General features: G+C 37.2%; 2 protein-coding genes and 1 long non-coding RNA gene across 7 annotated transcripts; 1 reads left to right on the top strand and 2 right to left on the bottom strand.

Moving 5' to 3' along the window:
• Window positions 1-2,047: 2,047 nt before the first annotated feature.
• LOC108993944 lies at window positions 2,048-5,039 on the bottom strand. Of its 3 annotated transcripts, none has more exons than XR_004798311.1 (5): window positions 4,914-5,039; window positions 3,499-3,758; window positions 3,168-3,310; window positions 2,956-3,058; window positions 2,048-2,875 (listed from the first exon to the last, which is right to left on the bottom strand). It is a non-coding gene; the product is annotated as an uncharacterized LOC108993944 (long non-coding RNA). The 3 variants fall into 3 exon arrangements; XR_004798312.1 differs by having other exon boundaries at window positions 2,050-2,875; window positions 3,629-3,758; XR_004798313.1 differs by lacking the exon at window positions 3,499-3,758 and having other exon boundaries at window positions 2,051-2,875.
• A 328-nt stretch (window positions 5,040-5,367) lies between these two features.
• LOC108993961 lies at window positions 5,368-11,902 on the top strand. 2 transcript variants are annotated; one of them, XM_018969031.2, is made up of 3 exons: window positions 5,368-5,816; window positions 6,008-10,255; window positions 11,702-11,902. In XM_018969031.2, the coding sequence occupies exon 2, from the start codon at window positions 6,120-6,122 to the stop codon at window positions 10,218-10,220; it is 4,101 nt and encodes a 1,366-aa protein (XP_018824576.1). In that variant the 5' UTR covers window positions 5,368-5,816; window positions 6,008-6,119; the 3' UTR covers window positions 10,221-10,255; window positions 11,702-11,902. The 2 variants fall into 2 exon arrangements, with proteins under 2 accessions (XP_018824576.1, XP_035541186.1); XM_035685293.1 differs by lacking the exon at window positions 11,702-11,902 and adding an exon at window positions 10,447-11,213.
• A 2,887-nt stretch (window positions 11,903-14,789) lies between these two features.
• Window positions 14,790-23,280, bottom strand: LOC108993968 (kinesin-like protein KIN-5D). 2 transcript variants are annotated; one of them, XM_018969039.2, is made up of 23 exons: window positions 23,151-23,280; window positions 22,412-22,695; window positions 22,196-22,325; window positions 21,357-21,512; window positions 20,794-21,270; window positions 20,461-20,558; window positions 20,200-20,356; window positions 20,021-20,090; window positions 18,734-18,810; window positions 18,580-18,633; window positions 18,386-18,466; window positions 18,156-18,267; window positions 17,608-17,694; window positions 17,339-17,514; window positions 17,094-17,255; window positions 16,907-17,014; window positions 16,667-16,825; window positions 16,497-16,580; window positions 16,152-16,357; window positions 15,949-16,050; window positions 15,759-15,868; window positions 15,515-15,666; window positions 14,790-15,192 (listed from the first exon to the last, which is right to left on the bottom strand). In XM_018969039.2, exons 2-23 carry the CDS (start codon window positions 22,573-22,575, stop codon window positions 14,968-14,970), a joined length of 3,147 nt encoding a protein of 1,048 aa, XP_018824584.1. In that variant the 5' UTR covers window positions 22,576-22,695; window positions 23,151-23,280; the 3' UTR covers window positions 14,790-14,967. The 2 variants fall into 2 exon arrangements, with proteins under 2 accessions (XP_018824584.1, XP_018824585.1); XM_018969040.2 differs by lacking the exon at window positions 23,151-23,280 and adding an exon at window positions 22,804-22,944.
• Window positions 23,281-24,036: the final 756 nt, after the last annotated feature.

Here is a 24,036-nt window from a genome sequence, read left to right as displayed (position 1 = left end):
TCTGGATTTCTGTAATTTCTGTGAATAAGTCGTTTCTGGAAGGGAAAGGAAGAGTAAACGATGTTGTATTTAGAGGCCGGGTCATACGGGTTCGACCCGATCTGATTTTATTCAGGTCGAGTCGGACCGAGTTGGAGCCTTGAAGTGGATCATTCGGGTCGGTTCGGGCGCAAACCCGACTGTAACAGACCGGGTTGCAGCCCTAACTTAAAATATGAAGAAAGACTTGAAAATACTATATCTCAAATTTGGAGTTCCAACTATTTGACTTCTCCAATACAGATCATTTCATCTATATTCTTTCAAATTTTGAAGATGCACTGACGTTTGGCGAAAATTTCTTGTTCTCGGAATGAATCTATGGCAACCTATCCTCTCGGCTAGTATCAATGTTCAAAGCATACAACATTCTGAAAAAATATGAGATGTCACCCACTTCCCAAGTCTGAACAGCTCTAAATCTGCATTCCACTGTAGAGAACCATTGAAGTTGTCCATAAAATCTGCCACAGAAACATCTTGAACAAAGGCAATCCTAAAAGGATAAGAATAAACATTCTTAAGGGTTGTATTCCCACAACAAATATAATGCCAAAATCTAATCCAAGACCCCCCCAACCCGCAACAAATCTAAAATGATTAATAAAATCCCCCATCCGTTTTGAATATATTTCAACATTCCCACACCATACATGATATATTTATCATAACAATTAGGTAAGTTGGAGACAAGTGGATGTGAGGTTAAAACATATCAAGCCTAGGATGGTTGTAAATAAAGAATACGTTGTCCCCCCCTAAAGAATACCCAAGCGATATATGTATTTAGATCTTAAGAACTTGGAGACAGTGGCTTGTGGTTAAGGTTACAACAATTATATTCTTCCATGCATGTGTATTTTAGATCTCAAGACTCTAGGTATTCGACTTTTTTTCTAAAGTAATATTGTATTGTCATCCCAAGCATAATTTTGAATTCCATTTCATTTTGTTATGGTCAGAACGATCGAGATTTTTCATTTTAGTGTAACAACCGGTACACTATGTATCCTCAATCCATTTTGTTCCAAATTCCATCCCGTTTCGATCAATTCTGGCCAATTCTTAACTACATTCCTTTCCATATTGTTTAATAATAATGTTGTAAATTTTAAATCTAGATAGTATTCATTAAAATCTAAAAGGGATTTATATAATTTTATTTTTTTTCTTAACTTTAAATTTGTCCCCTCATTTTTTTAATCTCATTATTTTTAATTATTTTTAAGCATTTTATTATTATTATTTTTTTCAATAATTCTATTTACAGTCCCCAAACAAAGGACTACACGTGCACTCCTTATGTGGCATAAACAAGTCGTTTCATTAAGGGAAATCAGCACCCCATCATCTCACTGAGGGATCTGAAATCAGGAGCCCCTTCTTTCTCTTTCCTCAGACTGAATGACTCTCCCTTTCCCACTTCCTCCCTCCATTCTGCCTAAGGAGACGTTTGGATTCGAAAATGACTAGAGATGAGTTGAAATGAGTTGAGATGGATTGTAAATAGTAATGAAATGAGTTGTGAATAGTAGTGAGATTGTGAGTTAAAGTTGCTGAATACTAATAAATAATAGTGAAATAAGTTGAGATGAGCTGAGATGACTTGCGAATCCAAACGTCTCCTAAGTCACTTACCCCTCATTTAATGTGCTCTGTGAAATTGTAAAACTCTTTTTAATGTTGTATTGCGATAAACCATGTTGATCTAACACTTCTCTTTTATTTTTATGGTAGCAAATTATAATTAAGAGAGATTTTTTTTTGACAAAGATTCATTCAACCATTCTAACTTTCTTATTTTAGTGCGAAGTCTCAAACAAAGCAAAATACAAGAGAAAAATAAGATGTTGCTCAGGTATGTAAATGCATGTTTGAGATGATTTTTCTGCTTTAGGTTTTTAGAGAAAACTCAGGAGTGATGATTACTTATTTAATTATTCTTTTCACCTTTGAATAAAAGAAATGAACAAAAACAAGAAATAAGAAACCAAAGGACATGGATCAAAGTTTTTAGACTCCCATCTACCCAAACCAAATCCCACCAACGACGCCGGAACTGCATCGGCCTTTTCACTTGGAGGGTACAGGGCCAAGGGCATCCATCTGGTTGGACTTGGACTATGTAAGTAGTCTTCTTCTAGTCATCTTTAATAGTGGGAAAAGAGGAAGAAGATGCAGAAGAGGTGGAGATGTGTGAGAGAAGAAAGAGTAGAGGAGGGTGAGAGAGGGAGACATTGGAGGGAAGAGTGAGATGGCTCTGGAAATGCAAATGCTGGAGCGATCTGATGCTAGGGACCTTTTCGATATTTCATCACAATGGCCTGAATGATCACCGAAACCAAATTTAAAACATCCTACTCACAAGGGGATCTAATAATACATTGTTGGAAAATTAACGTAATATCATTTAATGTAAAGATTCCAAATGTGGAGAAGGAACACCTCCATGGGGTGTGGTTTCATCGTGTTATATGCCTTACTCTTTTTGACATAGGCTAATTTATTACTAGGGTGGAGTGCCAATTCTTTGAGGTCGGTTTTTTATGGTTTTCAATGGCCGAGTCGACATTTGTTGACCATAAACTGTCCTCCCAACTGAACAGATATCGTTGTAGGCAATCATCAACACCGATGTTCTCAATATTCAGTGCTCTGGTAGTCCTGATAAACCTGAATGTTTTCAGCTCTATGCAATAATGTGCGTGTAAAGTTAGATACTGATGGTCAATGGATGAAAACAGATCCTTGTTAGCAATGTCTACATTTCCAGAAGCAGTTGACAAGGCAGAAGAAAACTGGGCACACGGGACTTTGATTAGCTTCCATTGCCGTCCTGATTGAGATAGAAAAACTTAATAAACATTGAACAATCTTGAATAAAAGTCAACAACCTTTGTATTAGGAAATACAAACCTAACAATGGAGTCCACAGAAGCAAAATTTGCTACTTTCTAGGATGAGCAAGGATTCTTGAGCATTCTTCAATTGTTGTGCGCCCAAATTTGTCTTCTTCAAACTGCACAATTTTAAGTTCAGTTTATATACACTTAAAAAGAACTGTAAGTAGAAGAGACCATTCCCATTCCCAGAACCAACTATCATCTAATACTAAAAGTAGCCTATACCAATTCTGAAGAGCCTCTTCAAGGTCTTTGTTTTCACACTCTACGGTAGAAATATCCTCCACATGGTGGCATTCTGTTTTTCCCATATGAACTGTCCATTCAACTTTAACAGTAGAAGTGGAATTTGAATGGTTTGCCATTTCCTGTTGCAGTTTGCTGGTTCAAATTTAACTGCAATATGGGAGGTGTTTTTCTAAAAGAGTAATGCTATATACAATTTTAAAATATGCAAGTCTCGTGCACTTTCTTTTAAAAAAGTGATTTTTTCATGTAAGTTTCAGATTTATTTATTAAAAAAAAAAAAAAAGAAAAAGGGACTTATGCAACCTACAAATATCAAGAAGTCTGAGCAAAAGAGAAAAAGAAAGAAGTCTTATAGTATAAAGGAGTCCACAATCACAGTAGGGGCTGAGCAAACTCAGTTCATATCTCCACACAAAATGTATATCTGGGCACTCAACATATTCTCGTGAAAGATCTCTTGCTATTCGCCGATTGATGAGTGTGGAGAGCTTTTCTTTTGGTACCGAGGCATAGCACCAGCACTTCACTCTCCCAACAGCCAGTCTATTGTCTAACCCATTTCATTAGCTGCATTTCACAATAGCACATGGAACTCAATATAGTTTGAATCTACGGCTGTTGTTAGTTTCATTTGAACGAATGAATACCCGAACGGCACTCCATGCCGTTCATATCATTGAGTGACCCTGCAGCCCTTAAGGAGACCACCACCACTAATGATAAAAGCATACACACACACACACATATATATACATATATATATATATGTATATATGTATGTATAGGAGGGAGAGGGATCCCTAGCGAAACCCACTTTCTTACACCGGCCCCCTTTGACTTCCACCAATTAGGGCAAATATACCATCATGAGATTGGCAGAACCATCCCGGCCTTTTGAGTGGGAATTAGGTTGTGGTTTTCCTTCCCTCTCATACTCTCTCCCACGTACAACCACCTTCTTCGGCCCCCCTTCTTTTCTTCAACGTATATAGATGGATGGGTTGTCTTCCTAGCTAGTTAGTTCCATTATACTTTCAACAATCTTGGTGGTTTTAGATAGAAACCGAACATGAATTCAAGTGGTTATTGGGTAGTTTCCAATAATAAATTAGACATGATCTTTTCGAACCTGAATTAGTTGTATTCCATGCATGAAGACCATAACCTGAGATGATTTCATTTGCAAGGGTCCGAAAAGGTCCCACTAAATTTGGACCTCATGTATCGGTGCCCTATTCCTACTTTTTCCAAATGAAAAATTTTTTTATAGTTACTATTCACTATCCTACACCCCACATCCTATAAAAAAATAAAAACTATAAATATGAGATGTGAACTGATATATAAAATTTCTCTTCTCAAATAACCCTTGAAAAGTTTCCCACTTTGACCATCTGTAAGAATTTTCTGTTTTTTTGTTTTTGTTTCTAAAAAAGACTTAGAATGAACGGATGTGGTCAATTTCATCTGAACGGAGATCTTCCTAGATCAAATTATGAGCATATCGATGAGGTCAGTCTCGTTCGAACGGAGACCAATACAGGATGCCATCCAAACAAATTATTCTTACCTAAAGTTCTGAATCATTGAATGCATTGTGAAAAATACATCCAACTCTAGAATAAAACAACGATTAAAACAAAGATTGTCTAAATTCAGCTATACACAAATTTTCTTAGAGAGAGAGACAGAGAAAGAAGAGAGAGATGGCCGTCGGTATACCTGGTTGGCAATGGAGATGACGGAGCGGTTGCGAACTCAAATTGTGTGCGGTGGCAGGGAGCTGCGATATTGGCGCAAGACAATTTTGGGGGAAAATCAAAATGCATTGCGTTGAATATGATTGGCAGCTTTGTCTGACGTCGTCGTTTAAGCATATCAGATTATTGTAAATTTATAAATTGGTTATAAGCAAGTTGGTCTATTCTAGACATTTATAATTACACTTAAATGAGAATTATTATCAGTTAATTATAAAATGAGATATAAATAATTATATATAAAATTAAATTACTTTTATTAAAATTATACAGTTTTTAGTTTGTTATAATGGAATGAGATATAAAGTAATAAAATCTATTTCTACGTTACCCTTTGAAAAAAAATATACAAAAAATAAAATAAAATCACTCGCTTCCTTCTCTCTCTCTCTCTCTCTCTCTCTCTGCCTCTCACTCACTGTCTCTTTAGCTCTGCACACCCGGCTTCCCCCCCCCCTCTCTCTCTCTCTCTCTCTCTCTCTTCTTCCCTTTCTCCTTTCTCTGTTAAACCATCCCCTCAAACACACCTCCTCCTGCCCTTTTTCGTCTTTTTGCTCCTCCTCGTCTTCTTCGGCCTCCTAATCAGACGGCTCACCTCCCTCCACGCCACCAACGCCTTCTTCATCCCCTGCGACCCCCTCCCTCTCTCCCTCTCGCTCTCTCTCTCTCTATATATATACACATACACATACACACACACACTCGCCTCGTCCTCTAGGGTTTCGCAGATTCACCCATACACAGTTTCGCTCTCTCTCCCTCTATCTGCGTGCCGCGACTTATCGTACTTCTTCGACCTTCGATGCCAGGGACTTCGTGCTCGGTTCGATAATTTGTCCACAGAATCTCTTCGAGTCCCGATGAGGTACTCTTCGATCATATCCCTGATTTTCAAGAATTCTTTTTTCCTTCTCTGTTTTCATTCCTTGTGGAATCATTGTTAATTGCATTTTGTGCTCTTTCTTCCAAATCTTCCTGCTTCGATTTGTATAATTAGTCGCAAATGTTAGGACTTGGACTTGATTTAAGGTCTTAATTTTAATATTTTCTTAATAGGTTTTTGAGTTGGCTTTGTCAATAACGGCTGCGAATTTTTGAAATTTGGTTAATTGGAGCGGTAAGTTCGGGTTTCTTGTGGCCGTGGTTGATTTTGATTTTTGGATGTTACATGGCGATTGAAAAGAATAGCTTTAAAGTGTCGAGGTTTGATCCGGAGTTTTCACCTGGTAGTGGGGAGACTATGTCCAGTGATGAGGATGAGCTTCAACGGCGTGGCTCGGTGGTTGAATCAGATGACGATGATGAATTTGATGATGCAGATTCTGGGGCAGGGTCCGACGACTTTGATTTGTTGGAATTGGGAGAGACCGGGGCCGAGTTTTGCCAAGTTGGGAATCAGACTTGTAGCATTCCATTGGAGCTCTATGATCTTCCTGGTCTGGAGGATATTTTGTCCGTGGATGTGTGGAATGAGTTCTTGACTGATGAGGAGAGGTTAAGTCTCACCAAGTTTCTCCCGGACATGGACCAAGAGACGTATATGATTACTCTCAAAGAGATTTTTACAGGTTGCAATTTGCACTTTGGGAGCCCCATTAAGAAATTGTTCGACACATTGAAGGGAGGTTTGTGTGAGCCAAGGGTAGCTCTTTACCGGGAAGGTTTGAATTTCTTTCAGAAGCGGCAACACTACCATCTTTTGAGGAATTATCAAAATAATATTATCAGTAACCTTTGTCAGATAAGGGATGCTTGGCTTAATTGTAGGGGATACAGTATTGAAGAGCGGCTCCGTGTTTTGAATATTATGAAAAGCCAGAAGAGTTTGATGTATGAGAAGATGGAGGATTTTGAGTCTGATTCATCAGAAAGAGGGTCGGATGAACGTTTGTGGAGCAGAAACATCAAGGACAGGAAAGTTGCAGATAAAGTGGGTCGTCATTCTGCTTCTGGAGTGGGCCCAAATCTGGACATACCTTCACGAGGACGGTCGATGACTTTGGAGCCAGAAAAATATGGAAAGCCAAATCTAAAAGGTAAATTGAAGTTGGCTGGGTCGAAGCCACCATCAGCTAAGGATTTAGCAGGCCGCAATCCTTCTGTTTACCATGGTTTAGATACAAATTCTGGGCCATACAGTTCAATAGCTGCTCTTCCTCGGCAGAATAAGGCTGTGGGATATGATTCAGCAACGGCATTCCGGACAAGGGATCAGATGAGAATCAGTGATGATTCTGAAGAAATGACATATGGAATGGGTCTCCGACAGGATCAAAATGTCCCACGTGGCACTGTGATGGAGAAATCTGGGATTTTAAAAGTAGGAAAGAAGCGTGGCCTTTTAAGAGGCGATGATTTAGCCACTGAGAGTTTTATGGCTCTGCCTTTGTCTTCAAAAAGTGATTCAGTTGCCTTTGGTAGGAACAGGAATTCAAGTCAGTTGTCAGAGGTGAAGGCATTCACTTCAAAGCCACCTAATATGAAAACCTCCTATGACTTTGTTAAAAATTCCAAGTATCCCGAGAATGTTCAGCAATTCTCAGTTGGGGTTTCATCTAAAGGCCGGGAAGTGAAAGCAAATAGAGTTGACTCATCAGATTGTGCTGAACCATTTTGGCATAAGAAGGCTCCAGGGGAGGCTTTTGCTGTTGATTCCTCATTTAGACCAGATGATTGGGATGCTAAAAGTAAAAAGTGGAAGACGGGGAGGGAGTCTCCTGATTTGCATTACAGATCACTTAGGACTTCGTCACCGCAGATGAATGAAAGATATTCACTGTCTGAGTTGAGAGCAGAAACATCACAAGAGAAGATTAAAGGTAATTTTGTGCAGAATGGAATGAAAGGTAATAGAATGTTGATGAAAAGTGAAGACACAGAATCAGACTCATCAGAGCAATTTGATGATGATGAGGATACCAATCCCTTGTTGAGAAGCAGGTCGGCTTTCCCAATTGATGTTATGGAAGGTTCTCGATCTAAGTTGTTGCAGTCTGGCCTAGAGGCTAAAAGGCCCAAATTTGGGAAGAAAAATATGAAGGAGATTGCACGGGATCTTGATGGGACCATGCACCCTTCCAAGAAAATTGGTGGCTTTAGCAATCATGGCCATGTGCCAGAAGTAGAAAACTACTCTTTGATGCAGAAGGGTAAGATGCGGGATACCAGTCCCTTGCACGATTCTGCCTCTAGGGCTTTGGGAGACGGCTATATTTCAGGCGTGGGTAAATTTAATGATGATATTTATACGAAACAAGTACACAAAATGGGGAGGAATGGTAAGTTACGTGGGGAACATGTTGAAAGGTTACATATGTCCTCATCAAAGACCCGGCCTTCTGAGAGGAAGCAGAAAAAAAGAGGTGTTAGCCATGATTATTTGCATGACGATGTTGTTGTTGAGGATGATGATCCACTTGGTAGACAATCGATTGCCAATGATAAAGGGAGGAGTAGATTTGTGAAGAAAGGTCAGGGTAAAGAAGCACGTTTAAATGATCGCAATGGAAGATCTGAGGCTCCATTATTAGTTTGCAATTCAGGGATAAAGAAGCGGAAAGGAAAGGAGGATAAAACAGATATGGATGATAGAGATGAAGACAGTGATCTACAGCCTGATGGTCCATGGCAAGTTGATGATTCCACTCCTTTGAAGAAGAAAGCAAAAAGGAAACTGGACCAAGACCCTGGTAGTTCAGACATGGAAAACTCTGAGCCACGTGTTACAGAAATGGTAGCAGTGGAGATGGAGCTGGAAACCAAACCACAGAAAAAACAGTTTACCCTCATTACACCTACGGTTCATACGGGCTTCTCTTTTTCTATTATACATCTTCTTTCTGCAGTTCGCTTGGCAATGATTACTCCACTTCCAGAAGATATAGAGGTTGGCAAACCCCTAGAGGAGCAGAACAAAAATCATGACAGTGTTGATGGGATTCCTGCTCTTGAGAAGGTGGATGTCAATGTCTTAGAGAATGGTGGCCAAGGGAATGTGCCTTCTCTTACTGTTCAGGAGATTGTTAACCGTGTCAGGTCAAACCCTGGAGATCCTTGTATACTTGAGACTCAAGAGCCACTTCAGGATTTAGTGAGAGGAGTTCTGAAGATATTTTCATCGAAAACAGCACCTTTAGGAGCGAAAGGTTGGAAGGCACTTGCATCCTATGAAAAGTCTACAAAAAGTTGGTCCTGGATTGGTCCAGTTTCTCATAGTTCATCAGATCACGAGACTATTGAGGAGGTGACATCTCCTGAGGCTTGGAGTCTTCCTCACAAAATGCTGGTGAAGTTAGTTGATTCTTTTGCTAACTGGCTGAAAAGTGGTCAGGAGACACTTCGACAAATAGGGAGTCTCCCTGAACCGCCTCTGGCACTGATGCAGATCAACCTGGATGAGAAAGAAAGGTTCAGGGACCTGAGAGCTCAAAAGAGTCTTAACACCATTAGCCCAAGCTCTGAAGAAGTCCGTTCCTATTTTCGCATGGAGGAAGTTCTTAGGTATTCAGTTCCTGACAGGGCCTTCTCTTACACGGCAGCGGATGGTAGAAAATCCATTGTTGCTCCCTTGAGAAGGTGTGGTGGGAAGCCTACTTCGAAAGCTCGAGACCATTTTATGCTGAAACGTAATCGGCCACCGCATGTTACTATTCTTTGTCTTGTGAGAGATGCTGCTGCTAGATTGCCTGGAAGCATTGGTACCAGAGCAGATGTTTGTACGTTGATAAGAGATTCTCAATATATTGTGGAAGACGTGTCTGATGCACAAGTTAATCAAGTTGTTAGTGGGGCCCTGGACCGTTTGCATTATGAACGTGACCCTTGTGTGCAATTTGACGGTGAAAGGAAATTATGGGTTTATTTACATCGGGAAAGAGAAGAAGAAGATTTTGAAGATGATGGTACTTCATCTACGAAGAAATGGAAGAGGCAGAAGAAAGATGCTGCTGAGCAATCGGACCAGGGTGCTGTGACGGTTGCATATCATGGGACTGGTGATCAGACTGGATATGATTTGTGCTCTGATCTCAATGTAGAGCCATCTCGTATTGATGACGAGAAGGGAATGGAACTTGTAGAAAATGATGTGAGACAAAATGTGGAGGATAATGTTGATATGAATCATGGATCTGAGCACAGTGACACTCATCAGAGTCATCCGCTTTGGGATGATGGCTTAAATTCTATGCGAGAAGACAAATTGATCTGTCAAGAAAATTCCACAAATGATGATTTTGATGATGAAACATTTGGGAGAGAGGCCGGTTGAACTCTTAAGTGCAGTTATTGAGAGGAATTCTTCAGGTAGTTTAATTGTTTTATTCGTCCTGAATGCTGTTGCACTCTTGTTTGTGTCATTACTTGAAAAGTGTGTATATTTTTTTAGATCAAATGATTTGTTTCTCAAAGACTATTTACTTCTGTTTTGCTCTATCATTTAAAGCTGTCAGCTAGTTCTGTATGGAATGAAATCGTTGCTTAATAATGGGTCACAGGGGTTGGGTCTCAGTATGTGACATAGTGAATAGAAATTTGGGTCTCGCCACCCTCACAAGGTCAACTCTACATGTGGCGCTTTGTTAAGGTATTGCTTGTCTTCGTGCATAATTGACCATATGTTGTTAAGCCAAAAAGAGATTCACTACCCGGTCTAGGATTTAGTGTCTTTTGGCTCCATTGTCTTCTGGCTGGCATACGGGCAACCCATTACTTGCTTTCACTTTGTAGTTTAATTTGATGGGCATCCTTCTTGTGGAAATAAATCTTATGGCTGAAGCTGTTGTTAGTTTATGTGCCAAAGTTAATTATTCTGTTGCTGGTGTTATTGGTTGTATGCTTGTGTTACACAGATGTGATAAATGAGGTGTGTGTGGCCTTTTGTCTTCTCTGTAAGGAGCAATGGAGTCCTATATACTTACATATAGACAATTTATCCAAGTGTAGCATATAATTTTCTGTCCTTGCCTGTATCTAGAGTGAAATAGAATTGGGAAAAACCCAAGTTGGACTGTTTAAATTGGTGTCTCCCAACTCTGACTACAACACGACTTCCCCTGATGTGTTTAAAATGATACCATCCTCTTACTTTGGGTGACCAAAATTAGCTGTTGGCTTGCTTTTAGTTGGAAGGTGAAGACAATATCAAGCTCATTGGAAGACTGAGGATATTCTGATTAAGCATCAAGCAATTTGGAAAAGAGTTATTCTATTTGCAAGCCAGTGTGTTAGAGTACACCATCCACATAACTTACATGGTAAAATTTGATTCGTAAGATTCAAATTTTAAAATTTATCTTCTAAATCAAATTATGTCGTGTAAGCACTTTAGATTGTGTGCTCTACACACTAGCTTGAGAATATAATTTTTCTTTGTAAAAGGATGGGGGGTTTAGTTAGAAAATATTTTTTAAACAACCATAACTATTTAAATTTTGTCCATGTTTGCCTCTTATGACATGAAAGATGATTTAGAATCAGAGTTTGCAGTTCACCCGACTCTTAGGGTGCGTTTAGATGTTGAACTGAGTTGAGTTGAGTTGAGATGATAAAATATTGTTAGAATATTATTTTTTATTATTATTATTATTTTGAGATTTGAAAAAGTTGAATTGTTTATTATATATTTTGTGTTAGAATTTGAAAAAGTTGTAATGATGAGTTGAGATGAGTTTACTTTCCAAATGAAGTCTTAATGTGTTATTGGTGTACTTGCTATCCGATTTAATTGTTGTAATTTTTCTGATTTTGCAGGTTGGTCATCAGCTTACATTAGATGGCATGGTCATTCGCATCCAAGGTGCGTGTTATACATTGAAGGTTGTTAGATGTACATTTATGTCAGCGGGAAATATAGAATAGAAACTTGATCTTGTTCGAGGCCATTGAATATGTCCAGTACCGATGGATATCTATATGCTTCTGCATCCTATAAATAATGCATTTTTGTCTGAATATCTAGATCATTTAAAGTATATAGGTTCATTTTGTATATCAAGTTGAGCAAGCTGGTGATTTCAGTATTTGAGTGGTGACATCCCAATATTTTGTCCTGTCTGTCTGTCAATATGGTTTAGATGAGATTAAATAAGTAAATTTGTCAAGACTAGAACCCCCCCAACCAAGTTAATTAGAGAATGGAAGAAAAGAGTAAGGTTTTAAAAAAAGCATATCAGCACTTGTAGTTGTTGAATTTATAGACCGGGCTGGTGCCATGTTGAATCTGTTCAAACTGAGGAGACTGATAATTTGAGAACAAAACATATTGTTGTGCAGGAATTTATGGAATTCTGCCGCCTAATCAATATGAAAATAAATGTTAGATAATAAAAAAAATTAAATTGAAATTTTTAGTTCTCTTTTTATACTTCTCGGTTTGTGACTTTTGGATCAAATGGTGCAGTAGTAGCGACAGCATTCTTTGATTCGCGTTTTCTAAACGAAGTCTGCAATTGTCAATGAGTTTGAACTGATTATATATGTTGGATTGGTGGTGAAATTAGAGAAATCATGACATATTTATCATAAAAAGGTGACTTGGAGACAAGCGGATGAGTTTAAAACACATCAAGCGCAGGGTGGTTGTGGATAAATAATCCTTTTCTGAAAAAAAGAAAGGAAGAAAAGAATACGAAGCAGTATTGTGCATTTATTAAGATTCCCAGTAACTTTGAGACAATGGGTTTTGTGTTTAAAGTGGCAGCAATTATGGTTTAGATCTCAAGATTTATGGGCGTTTGACATTTTTTCCCAAGTTACTCTATTTTTTTAAAGGGGTTATGACTTGTGAGTATCATATTTAGTGTACTACAAAGGTTTACAGCTGCCGTACGTTGTTGGAAAAATAGCGTTATATTTTTTGAAATAAGATTCCAAAGGTTGAAAACTAGCTCCTCAATGGGGGTCTGCTTGAGCATGGTACAAGTGAAGAATCCCAAAACAGGCAGTTGCCTTGACGGAGAAGCAGTTGTATTTTATAGCTAACTGGCATTGGCATTTGGCCAGTGCATCTTCAAAATTTGAAGAAATATGACTGTACATTGGAGCAGTCAAACAATAGGAATTTGAAATATGAGCTACAGTATTTGGGAGTGTTTCTTCATATATCTTCCTATAACTTAAAAGAGGCTATCCGTCTATTACTGTTTATTATTGTTCATCAATAGTAATGAACAGTATAGAGGCTTTTATTTATTTTATTTTTTTTTATGTTTGTTTGGTTTTTCTGTTTCTTTTTGGGTTCGTCCGTGTGAATACCAGTGTGCGACGTAATACTATAATCGTGCGTGGAGAATGAGAGAGGGAGAAAGGAAAAGTGAAAAAAAATATTAGTTTTTAGGTTTTAAATTTCAACCCTTCATATTTAATCTTAAGATTTAATTTAACGGTAGAAGTTTAAATATTAATTTAAACTAACATAAAATAGATAATTAAAATATAAATATTCTATCATACATTTAAAATTAACTTCAATTTATAAAATGTTAATTTTAAATCATTAAATAAAAGATAAAGTTTTACTGAATATTTTTAAGAGAATAATATTATATCATATACTAAAAATCAACTTTAATTTATAAAATATTAATTTTTCATCATTAAATAAATGATGAGATTTTACTGTACAATTTTAAGAGAAAAAAACTATCTAATAAATTTGAATTTTTAATATAATTTAAATTTCATAATAAATTATGAACATAAATAAATAATAATTTTATTTTTATATATTAGACTATTTTAATATTTAAAGTTACACTTTATTTTTTTTTTCAATTTGGCAGATGTGGCATATGTGTTTTGCACGTTTACCACTGCTAGTATATATATATATATATATATATATATATATTATAAAATATATAAGTAATTTATTCATATTTGAAGATGTACCCCATTTCATCTCAACTACTTTGATATTTTATTTTAAAAATCAGACCCAACACAAACATTTAAGTAAAACATTTAATTAAATAGTTGAGAAGTAGGTTGAGGAAAAATAATAGTTGAGAAATAATAATTTAAGTTTTACTTAAATTATTAATTAACATATGGTTAATGTAGTTACAAAATATAAAAATAAAATAAAAAATTATTATTAAAAAAATAATAATCCAATGTGAAGTTATGGCTTGAATGGTTTTGAATTTATGGAAAACATATACTTTTAGCTAAATTTGGGAGATGATTTTGATGAAATCAATGCTAATGCTCGAACATCTTGGTTTGGTTTCACAAACCATTCAAGTCGTCTCATCTCGTCTCATCCAATCTTAACATCTAAATACCATTCAAACACAAACATTTTTCAATTTCAAATTTTTAAATACTCAAATATAATCATTATCTTACATCTTTCCCAAACTGTAAAAAATAATTGAACTTTTTTAAATCTCAAAACATAAATAATATTAAAAAATTATATACTACCTTTTTTAAATTTTTTAATTTTTTTTATTTAACTTTATTTAATTCAAACTATTTCACTACTATTCATAAATTATATCATTACTATTTACAAATTTTTCATATTCTCGTATGCATAACAATCTAGGCCTAAAGCTCCATATCTTTCCTACGAGTTAACTATCTCACGAGGTTCTCCATATATCTGTCAGAGAGACGAAAATTATTGAACAATAGAACGTTTTAATACAAGCATCCTGAAAAATCTTCACCCATATTCGAGTCGCAGTAGTAATAGGTAGTGTCATATAAGCAAGGGAGCTTCAATGAACTGAATCTCCCAAATACCCCCCCACCTCACCCCCCCCTAAAAACAACAAGAATGAGAGAACAAAATATTAAAAAAAAGAAAAAGATCTACCATATATATATATATATATATATATATATTATATATATATTCCTGCCTAGAGTGATTTTTCCTTTTCATGGCAACAAATAACGAATATAGAGATAGGTGAGAGTCCGACATTGGCGGCACCACATGGTTTTATTATGTACACAATTTGTTGTTACCACTACTACCCCTCACCCTTCTTTCTGTTCAACTCTCCTTAATTAATAGCAGTGAGAGGAACTCTGGAGTCTCTTACGGACTGGGCAGACTCGTACACCCCACCAATATGTTTTACATCTCCATTTGCTTGCTTCGCAGATCTCGCATCCCAAAATGTCTTCAATAATTCCTCAAAAGCAGGGGTTCTGAGTTCTTCAATTGATGCCACGCTTGGTAGATTAAACGACCTCTTTCTCGGTGTTGAACAAGATGGTTCGTCCACCTGTTTGTGATTTGAGGGTTGACATATGATTATAGAAACTACCAAGTATAATACATACATACATGGGGGCTCCCCCTACTGGAGAAAATGGGGTTTCTCTGTTCACATGCATCACATTTCCGAGAAAAATAAAAGAAAATAAAAGAAAAGAAAGAAAAATATTTTCTCACTAGCTGTAGTGTTTTTTTTTATGCATTTTGGTTGCCAAGATGGTTGGTGTCTTAGTAGTGTTTTCAACCATATTCTCTCGTGGACATGTGATGTGAAGAACTACTAAATAGCCCCCGAAGTGTTGTATATGTAAAAGATTTCCAACTCTTACCGTGTATTCATGTAGAAGACATTTCCCCGCATTTTCAGTTATCTCCACGATCTTATGGTAATGGCCTCCCTTTAATTCTCTCAAATCTCCGCAACAAGGAACTATCATTGAATTGAGATTCCCACATGCATCGTGGTCAAGTTCCAGTGAATCTGCATTGTTTTTTTATTCATAGTTTGAGCATGATTTTTCAAGAGAAAAACTTAATGAGCAATCATGTGTGCATGTAAAATTAGATACTGACAGTCAATGGATGAAAACAGATCCTTGTTAGCAGTGTCTACATCTTCCAGAGCAGTTGACAAAGCAGAAGAAAACTGAGCACGCAGGACTTGATTGGCTTCCATTCCCGTCCTGATTGAGAAAGGAAAACTTAATGAGCATTGAACAATCTTGAATAAAAGTCAACGACCTTTGTATTGGGAAATACAAACCTAACAATGGAGTCCACAGAAGCAACATTGCTATTTTCTAGGATGAGCAAGGATTCTTGAGCATTCTTCCATTGTTGTGCACCCAAATTTGCCTTCTTTAAACTGCACAATTTTAAGTTCAGTTCACATACACTAAAAAAGAACTGAAGTAGACGAGACCATTCCCAGACCAATTATAATCTAATACTAAAAGTAGCCTATACCAATTCTGAAGAGCCTCTTCTAGGTCTTTCTTTCCACACTCTACGGCAGAAATATCCTCATCATGGTGGCATTCTGTTTTTTCCATGTGAACTGTCCACTCAGCCTTAACAGTGGAAGTGGAATCTTGCATGGTTGACATTTCCTGCTGCAGTTTGCTTGTTCTACTTGTTGCACTCTCCCGAAGATCATTTACTGCTACTTGGACCTAAAAAGATTGAAAAAATAAAGCTACTAATCAAAGCTCCATTTTGTCATCATCAATTTGATATGCAACCTTTATGTTCCAGGGAACAGATGAACAACTAGATTGTGCAGAAAGGAGAAAATGCAGATGCGAGAGGTACCAGTTTTTTCTTCCTAGCATTTGAACTTGCCAGCAACTCCGCAACTTTTTCTAATAATTGCCTTTCTTCATTAGCAGCGCACTCCTACATGAATGATTAAAAAAAATTAATACAACAGAATAAGACCCTATATCCTGATCCATGCAGTTTAAATAGAGTACTGCAACCACCTCAAACTTCTTTTCAAGTTCCGACAATTTCTGATCATTGACGGTTTGTGCCTCTTCCACAATATGGCTCAGCTTGGATGCATGCGCATCTAGAGTCTCAAAGAAGTTGACCGTTATTTTGGAAACTGACCTTGCAGTTTCGACTGCCCTCACATGTGCCTGTATCATGTATCAGAGAAGCATTTCAAGAAATTAAATAATAATACGAACCCTGGTTAAGATACATGACCAGTTACAAACCTCACGCTGTTGTTGTGCATAAGCAGATAGCTTCTCCTCTTGCTTGTGAAGACTGCTTTGAAGATCATTAAGCAGGGCATCAGCTTCTGAAGCAATTCCTTTGAATAGCTGAATTGCATAAATTAAATCAGAGACAGCTATAAAGGAGAAGGAAGGTTAGGAAAGAGTAGTAAATAAAGTAACTTACGTCCTCAAGGGCTGATGAATGCTTAGAAACTTCAGAATTCAGGTCACTAAAAGTTGACTCAGAATTTACTTCGAGCTCCTTGGTTATGTCATCCAAAGCTTTAACACCAGAACCATACATGGTTTTCAACTTTCCCAGCCTTCCTCGAAGTTCTTCAGTAGCCTTCAAGGATAACAAGAGATAAAATTTGACTGGATTGACATCAAATCTGAAGAATTCACATAATTATCCAGTGTAGATTCTACCTCTGCTTTCATTGATACAAAGGACTGCATATCTTCCTCCATGTCTTTCAGTTGCTGCTCTTGTTGAGTCACAGAAGTTGCCACAGTCTTATGCAAGATTTCAAGCTGTTGAGTTAATTGGGACTGGAACTTCTGGATAAGTATTCTATTTCCATCTTCAATTTTATCTTTGCGCTCTGAAAGATCAACCATGGTCAGCAATAAATCATCCTCTAGTACTGATGGACAACACCCAAAAGAAGTTTAACTTCCAAGACTATAATACAAACCAATTTTGGCAAATAAACTAGACACATCTGAAGCAGCATTCTCTAGCTCTGCTCGAACCTCAAATGCTCGCTCAATAAGTGCCTTCTCTGTTCAATTAACAGGGGAAGTTACTGTTAAATTGCTATCTTCAATCATTTAAAATAAAACTTGAAGAACTAGAATTTCAAGCGATTTAATTTAGAGCAAACAGAGAAGGAACACCCTAATTAAGCCATCTGATTCATAAATTCTTGTTAGATTTAGTCTACTGGATTACAAATGAATGAGACTTTAAAATGCCAAGCCCAGAAATAGAAAATTGAAATGGAGGACATTCTGTCAAATGCCTTATCAAATATGTTTTGATCCATACACTGCATAAAACAAAACCAACTTGACCAGAACAGCAAGAGGGAAGTATAAAATCTAATTTGGATTTATACCTCAAAAGTTTTTTCCCCATTCAATCTTCAACAAAATAACTATAAGTAGTAGTAAAGAGAGAGACTGTTCTGTGCAGACTACGATTTTTTTTTTTTATAGAGCACAAGAACAACGATTCACTGACCAGATTTGAGGAGATTGGATATGAGAAATTCCTTTTCTTTGATTGTTGCATTTGCCTGTCTGTGTTTTCCCTCGAGATCAAATAATGCATGTTCAGTTTCTTCGAGCTTTTTCTGAAGTTGCAAACAACAGAAACAAGTGAGTTCTTGTGCAAGATGAGAGTGAGAGCAGGACAGAAAGTTGCACTGAAAATTGTAGGGTCTGTACTTTGACCACCGAAGCATACTATACCTCAGTTTTCTCAAGTCTATCACTTAGTTCTGCTGTCAAAAGTTGCTGGGAATTGTAGAGTTCTTGAAGTTCCATAAGTTGCTGTTGATAAGTAATGTGATTATTTTTTTGATAGGTAGTCGCAACATAATTATTTTCAATTACGTTTACCGACCTGAACAGAATTTTGATAAAATGATCTCAACTAAACATACCTTGTCCTTAGATTCTGAATCCAGTTCCATGCGTTCTATCTTTTCAGCCATGGCCTAGGGTAAAGAGAGAGATCAATAAAAGCTAGCAATACCACAAATGTACAGTAAAATAAGAAAATTATAGCATAATCCAACTTTATGCAAATAACTGAACCTTCTTCTCAGCTTCTTCTTGTAGATAACGGTCTCGTGGTATGTAGATCCCATTCTTTTCTCTTGCAGCATAAACCTCTATTTGAACATATACAAAACATGCCGTAGAATTTACTCGTCAGTACCCAAACATCCAAGAGGAATTAAATTACATCATAGTTCCTTATAATAAAAATGTATATTTCATCAATGTCAAAAGTTACTTCCTCGGTCTTATAATATATGAAAGTTTATAAATGGAATGTGTTTTGATGCAACACTATTCCTAAAAAGATCTTGGATGAGCCAAGAAAGGTGAATGATTTTCAAAATCATTTGCAACTCAAGAGAACATATATAAAACAAGCCCGTTCAATCAGCTATGACAAGCCCTCTAACCTCCCTTGGTATACCTGGCCACTCAACATATTCTCCTTAAAGATCTCTAGCTATTCTCTACTTGGTGGAGAGCTTTTCTTTTGGTACCAAGACACTGCACTAGCAGTTCACTCTCCCAATAGCCCTCTAAGAGCATTGGCAAAATGGTCTAGCTATTGCCAAGTCCAAAATTTAATTTTTACTTAAAATTATTGTTTCCCAACTATTTTTTTCCTCAACCTAATTATCCAATAGTAGTCGTTGGGAATATTTTTAGAGTAAAATATTATTTTGGAGATGAATGGTGGCTGGCCAAATTTGGAGAAATTGATGAATTTAGAGTTTTGACTACTCCTGTGCAGATCACTTTTGAGCTAATTAGCTAAAATTTGGCTAAGCACTGGCATTTAGCTAGGCCAATGCCAGTGCTCGTTTTCATTAGCTGCAGTTTTGGCCTTTTCACAATAACACATGGAACTCAATACTGTTGAATAACAGCAAGATCCATCTGTTTCAATATCCTCACTTTAGCCGCCTTTGCCATTTTCTTGGCCAACATTGTTTAATGCCAAAACAAACTGCCTCCCTTATCCTTCATTCTTACCTTACATCTTCCAGTCCAAAAGTTAATTAATAAAGGTAAAATACTAATGGATATTCCCAGTGTTGACCCAAACATAGAACTCGAGAATCCCAACTATGATTCAAATCAGATCTAATGCCCAGTAGATCCCCAAAATATTTCCAAACGAAAACAACAATTTTCCATAACAAGGCACGTGATCTTGAGAGTTGACATTTGGGCATAAACAACTCTCACATTTACAGCAAACTCTTACTGCAACTCAAAAAGGAAAAGGAGTATCTATTATGGGATAGGAGGAGTATTTCTAGAGAGAGAGAAACAGAGAGAGATCTAAGAGCAGTGAACCTTGCTTAAGCCGGTCAATTTCAGAGTACAAATCCTTGATCATTGCAGATTTCATCATTTTCTGATTGATCTGAAATGGTGATCAAATGCAACAGTTGCAAAGAAATGAAATTAACTCAAAAAAAAAATGTGCACTAAAAGAGGATTGATGACACGCACATACTGTACCACTTACTAACCTCAGGTTTATTCTTGATATTTTTGGCACGGTGTGCATAATCAAGGGTGCTGAGTGTTTCTTCCAAACAATGAATGGAGGGTGAAACTGTAGCAATAATGCATGTCTTTGTTTTTCCCCCCAACGAATCCCTCAATAACCTTGTTAGTTTACTATCCCTGATATTTCAAGCATCTTAACAATTAGCTTACTTTCCAGGCTTACAAAAACAACCAAGAGACCAGAGAGAATCTGTTAACTAGTTATATTGCGTAATTCGTACCTATATGGAATATGACCAGAGTGTTCAACTAGTGCATTAATAACACGACCCAGGGTAAGCAAGCTTTTATTAATCTCCCCAGCTTCCCTTGCTCTGCCCTGCAAGTTACAATTTCGTTGCTGTCATATAGTGGAAGTCAAGAGATAATTAAAAGAAAAAAAAAAAAAGGGAAGGAAAAAATGAAAACAAAGCTGAAAACACAATTTCTCTACTAGGAAAATGTGCGCAACTCCAGTCAGGATAAAACACAAGAAATACACACAATATGATACATGCAACTACATTATTTTATGTACTAAAGTTGAATATGGTATAGTTCTATTCATGCCATACCTCTCGGGCACCAGAGCGTGAAATATTCTCGGAACCAGCAAGGTCAACAAGGTTCAGCTTCCCACATTTAATCATCTCTTCCCCTTCTGGTGTGCACTCTTTTATGTGAATTGTGATAGAGAATATTGAGTGAGAGCGACTGCTTTGTTTGTTAAGAAGAGTTTCGGCTGTACGCCTTTTTGCAGAACCTTTCTCTAATATTTTGTAAATTTCATTAGCAGTACATACTATCTCTTCTTCCAAGCCTCTCACAAATACACCCCCTCTTCCATCCTCCATGAGAGCTATGGGTTTTTTTGATTTGTCATCTATGAATTTAGAACACTCCTCTAGGGCCAAAAGATCCGAAATTTCCTCATTGTACAGCTCTAAAAATGTAACTTTCATGCTATATTCAGCATTCTGAGCTTCTAATATATCAAAAATCTGCTTAACAGCTCTTGGGATGACGCCCGCATCATTAGGAAATTCCCCATTCTACAAAAAGCAGCAAACGGTAACTGATACAGCACGTAGATGCGAATGAAACATATAAAGTTGATCCGTTTAAGAGAAAAGCAGACCTTTTTTCTTGCTCCTCCTTCCATTGTATATGTTTTCCCTGTTCCCGTTTGACCATAGGCAAAGATGGTACAGTTATAGCCCTCAAGCACTTCATTTACAATAGGAGACACAGCCTGATCATACAATTCCTTTTGTTGGGAGGTTGGGCCAAAGACCTAAACCAAATTTCCAAAATTACAAACATTTCCAGGGGCTAAAGCAAAGACAAATAACACAAAATCACCCTATCAACTCCAATTGTCAGTTTCCAAACAAGCCCAGGAAGTGACATAATAGAGAATACGATCAACTTTCATACTTACATAATTTAGGACCACAAAAGAAACAAAAACCCACAAGGTCCTTTTTTATAAAAGTCTAGTTCAATCATTCTCTCATTTGAGATCGGTTATAGCCCTCAAGTACTTCATTCACAATAGGAGACACAGCCTGATCATACAATTCCTTTTGTTTGGAGGTTGGACCAAAGACCTAAACCGAATTTGCCAATATTACAAACATTTCTACCGGGTAAGGCAAAGTCAAATAACACAAAATCACCCTATCAACCCCAATTGTCAGTGGGAAGTGAAAATAAAAGAGAATATGGTCAACTTTCATATTTACATAATCTGCGACCACCAAAAAAGCAAAAGCCGCAAGATTCTATTCTGTAACAGGTCTAGTTCAACCATTCTGCTCATTTGAGATCAGTTCCTAGGATTCGGGCAGCAAGAACACATGCAGCTCAGAGAACTAATCTCACAATCTTGCGTTCTCCTAACATTTCCTCGAGAACCCAAAAAAAGAGGATTAAGGAACCCCAAAAAGAAATTACAAAGAATTTGGCTCAGCAAACCTTGTCGAAGGCAAATGTTCTATCAATCTGTTTGTTCGCTATACTCTGAACTGCCGAAACTTCCCTTCTACTCTCATTACAAGAAATCACAACCGGCGTATGGATCCTCAACTCTTCCTCACTCAATGGCCTACAAATGAAATCCAACCACTGGATCATGAATCCGAAAGAAGCCACGTTAACTTAACGACATGCTGAGTTCAGATTGGAACTGACCTGCAACGCACAAGAACCTGCACATTGACACCTTTGTCTCTGTCATTCTTGGTGTTGGAATTCGATTCCCCAGATCGCAGTTCCCGCACCAACTTATCGCTCGAACGTGGTGTCTGCGATGGCGATAGCGATACCAGTCCACCTCTTCTCTGCGTGGAATCCATTGCTTTTTATTTTACTGTGCGAGTCTGAAACTTTTCCCGAATCGGAAAAACTCAGTCGATCCGAATCAATGAGAGTCCTTCTGTATTCTCCCTAAATTAGTACGGATAAGAACCTTTCACCTAACAATCAGAGGAGAACGAAAGTAACAAAATGAGGTGACAGTAAAATAAAATTGCAAAAGATAGGAAAATTGTTGGTAAGGAAAAAAAAAAGTGCTCGAGAGCTACACTGTTCTTGAATCTAAAATTGAGATCGACTCGGCACCAAGAAGTGAGAACTCGACGAGTGAACTCAGCTCCGTTAACCCAACCCTCCCCAGGTCTTCTAGGAAGTCTATTCCGATGATCAAACACTCTCACAATTCACTCGATCACACATAGATTTCACAACGAAGATAAAAAAATGAGTGTGAAAAAGTACAGCGTAAATTTTCCTTTAAATTTTAACGGAACTTCAAAAAGCAGAAAACAAGGAATTAAAACCAGGAGATGCACACATTGATGAATCCGAGTCGGATCGAAAATGACCGATCGAATCTGAAAGAGAACAAAAAACTTAAAAAAAAAAAACTCACAGAAAGTTCTAAACGTAATGGCCGGCCGTAGAAGAACTTGAAGTCAGCTCCCAAGTACGGCACAGATTCTCGGAGAGAGAGAGAGAGAGAGAGCGTTTCTCTGTGCTTGGATTTGGAGCAGATAGAGTGAGAGAGTGAGAGAGAGAATATATAATAAGATCAAAAATTTTCAAAGAAGTTACGAGGCGTTTGAACGTTAAGAGGACGGCACTGACGGCAGGGTGATAACGTCGTCAAGCGAGCGAGATCCGTCTTATGAGAATTTTCCGACCGTTATAAAGGGACAAAAAGATAATTAAAACGCTCTTTGAAAACAATTCTTTTTTTTTTATTTTTGGAACCGAATACGCTTCGAAAATTGGCCCCTTTCTTTCCTGGATATTACGAGATTAGCCCCTTGCTTGGAAGGCGATGAATTATTTTTCTTATTTATTATCTATTTAATTTGATCGATCAAAAGAGTTGAGATAAGGTATTTAAATTTTTTTTTTTTTTGAATTTTGAGTTTAATTTATTTTAAACTTCGGATGTTTAAGATTCAGAGCTCCATTGAGAGAGTGCCAAGTGCAGCTTTCCTGTTAATGAGGAAAAGTGGGCTCCACTTGGTTGCAACCCATTGGACCCCCCAGATTTCAAAACATATAAAAAAACAAAAACACAAGGATTTTTATTTTGTATTTTTAAAAATGACGGAGATATTTGAAATTGGGAAACAGCTAATCTTCTATATTTCAAATTTTAAAAATAGGCAAAGAAGATAGCTTGCAAGAACACCCATGGAGTGAAAGATTGTGACTTTAATTATCAATAAACTTGAATTAATACTTAATAGGTTAAACATGATGGATTGAAAATTATATATTTTCTCTTGTTTAATATCCAACCA

This window comes from Juglans regia, chromosome 14 (assembly GCF_001411555.2).
Source record: "Juglans regia cultivar Chandler chromosome 14, Walnut 2.0, whole genome shotgun sequence".
NCBI classification, from domain to species: domain Eukaryota; kingdom Viridiplantae; phylum Streptophyta; class Magnoliopsida; order Fagales; family Juglandaceae; genus Juglans; species Juglans regia.
Note: the sequence above shows the minus strand (reverse complement) of the source record. Positions and strands in the feature narration are given on the sequence as shown.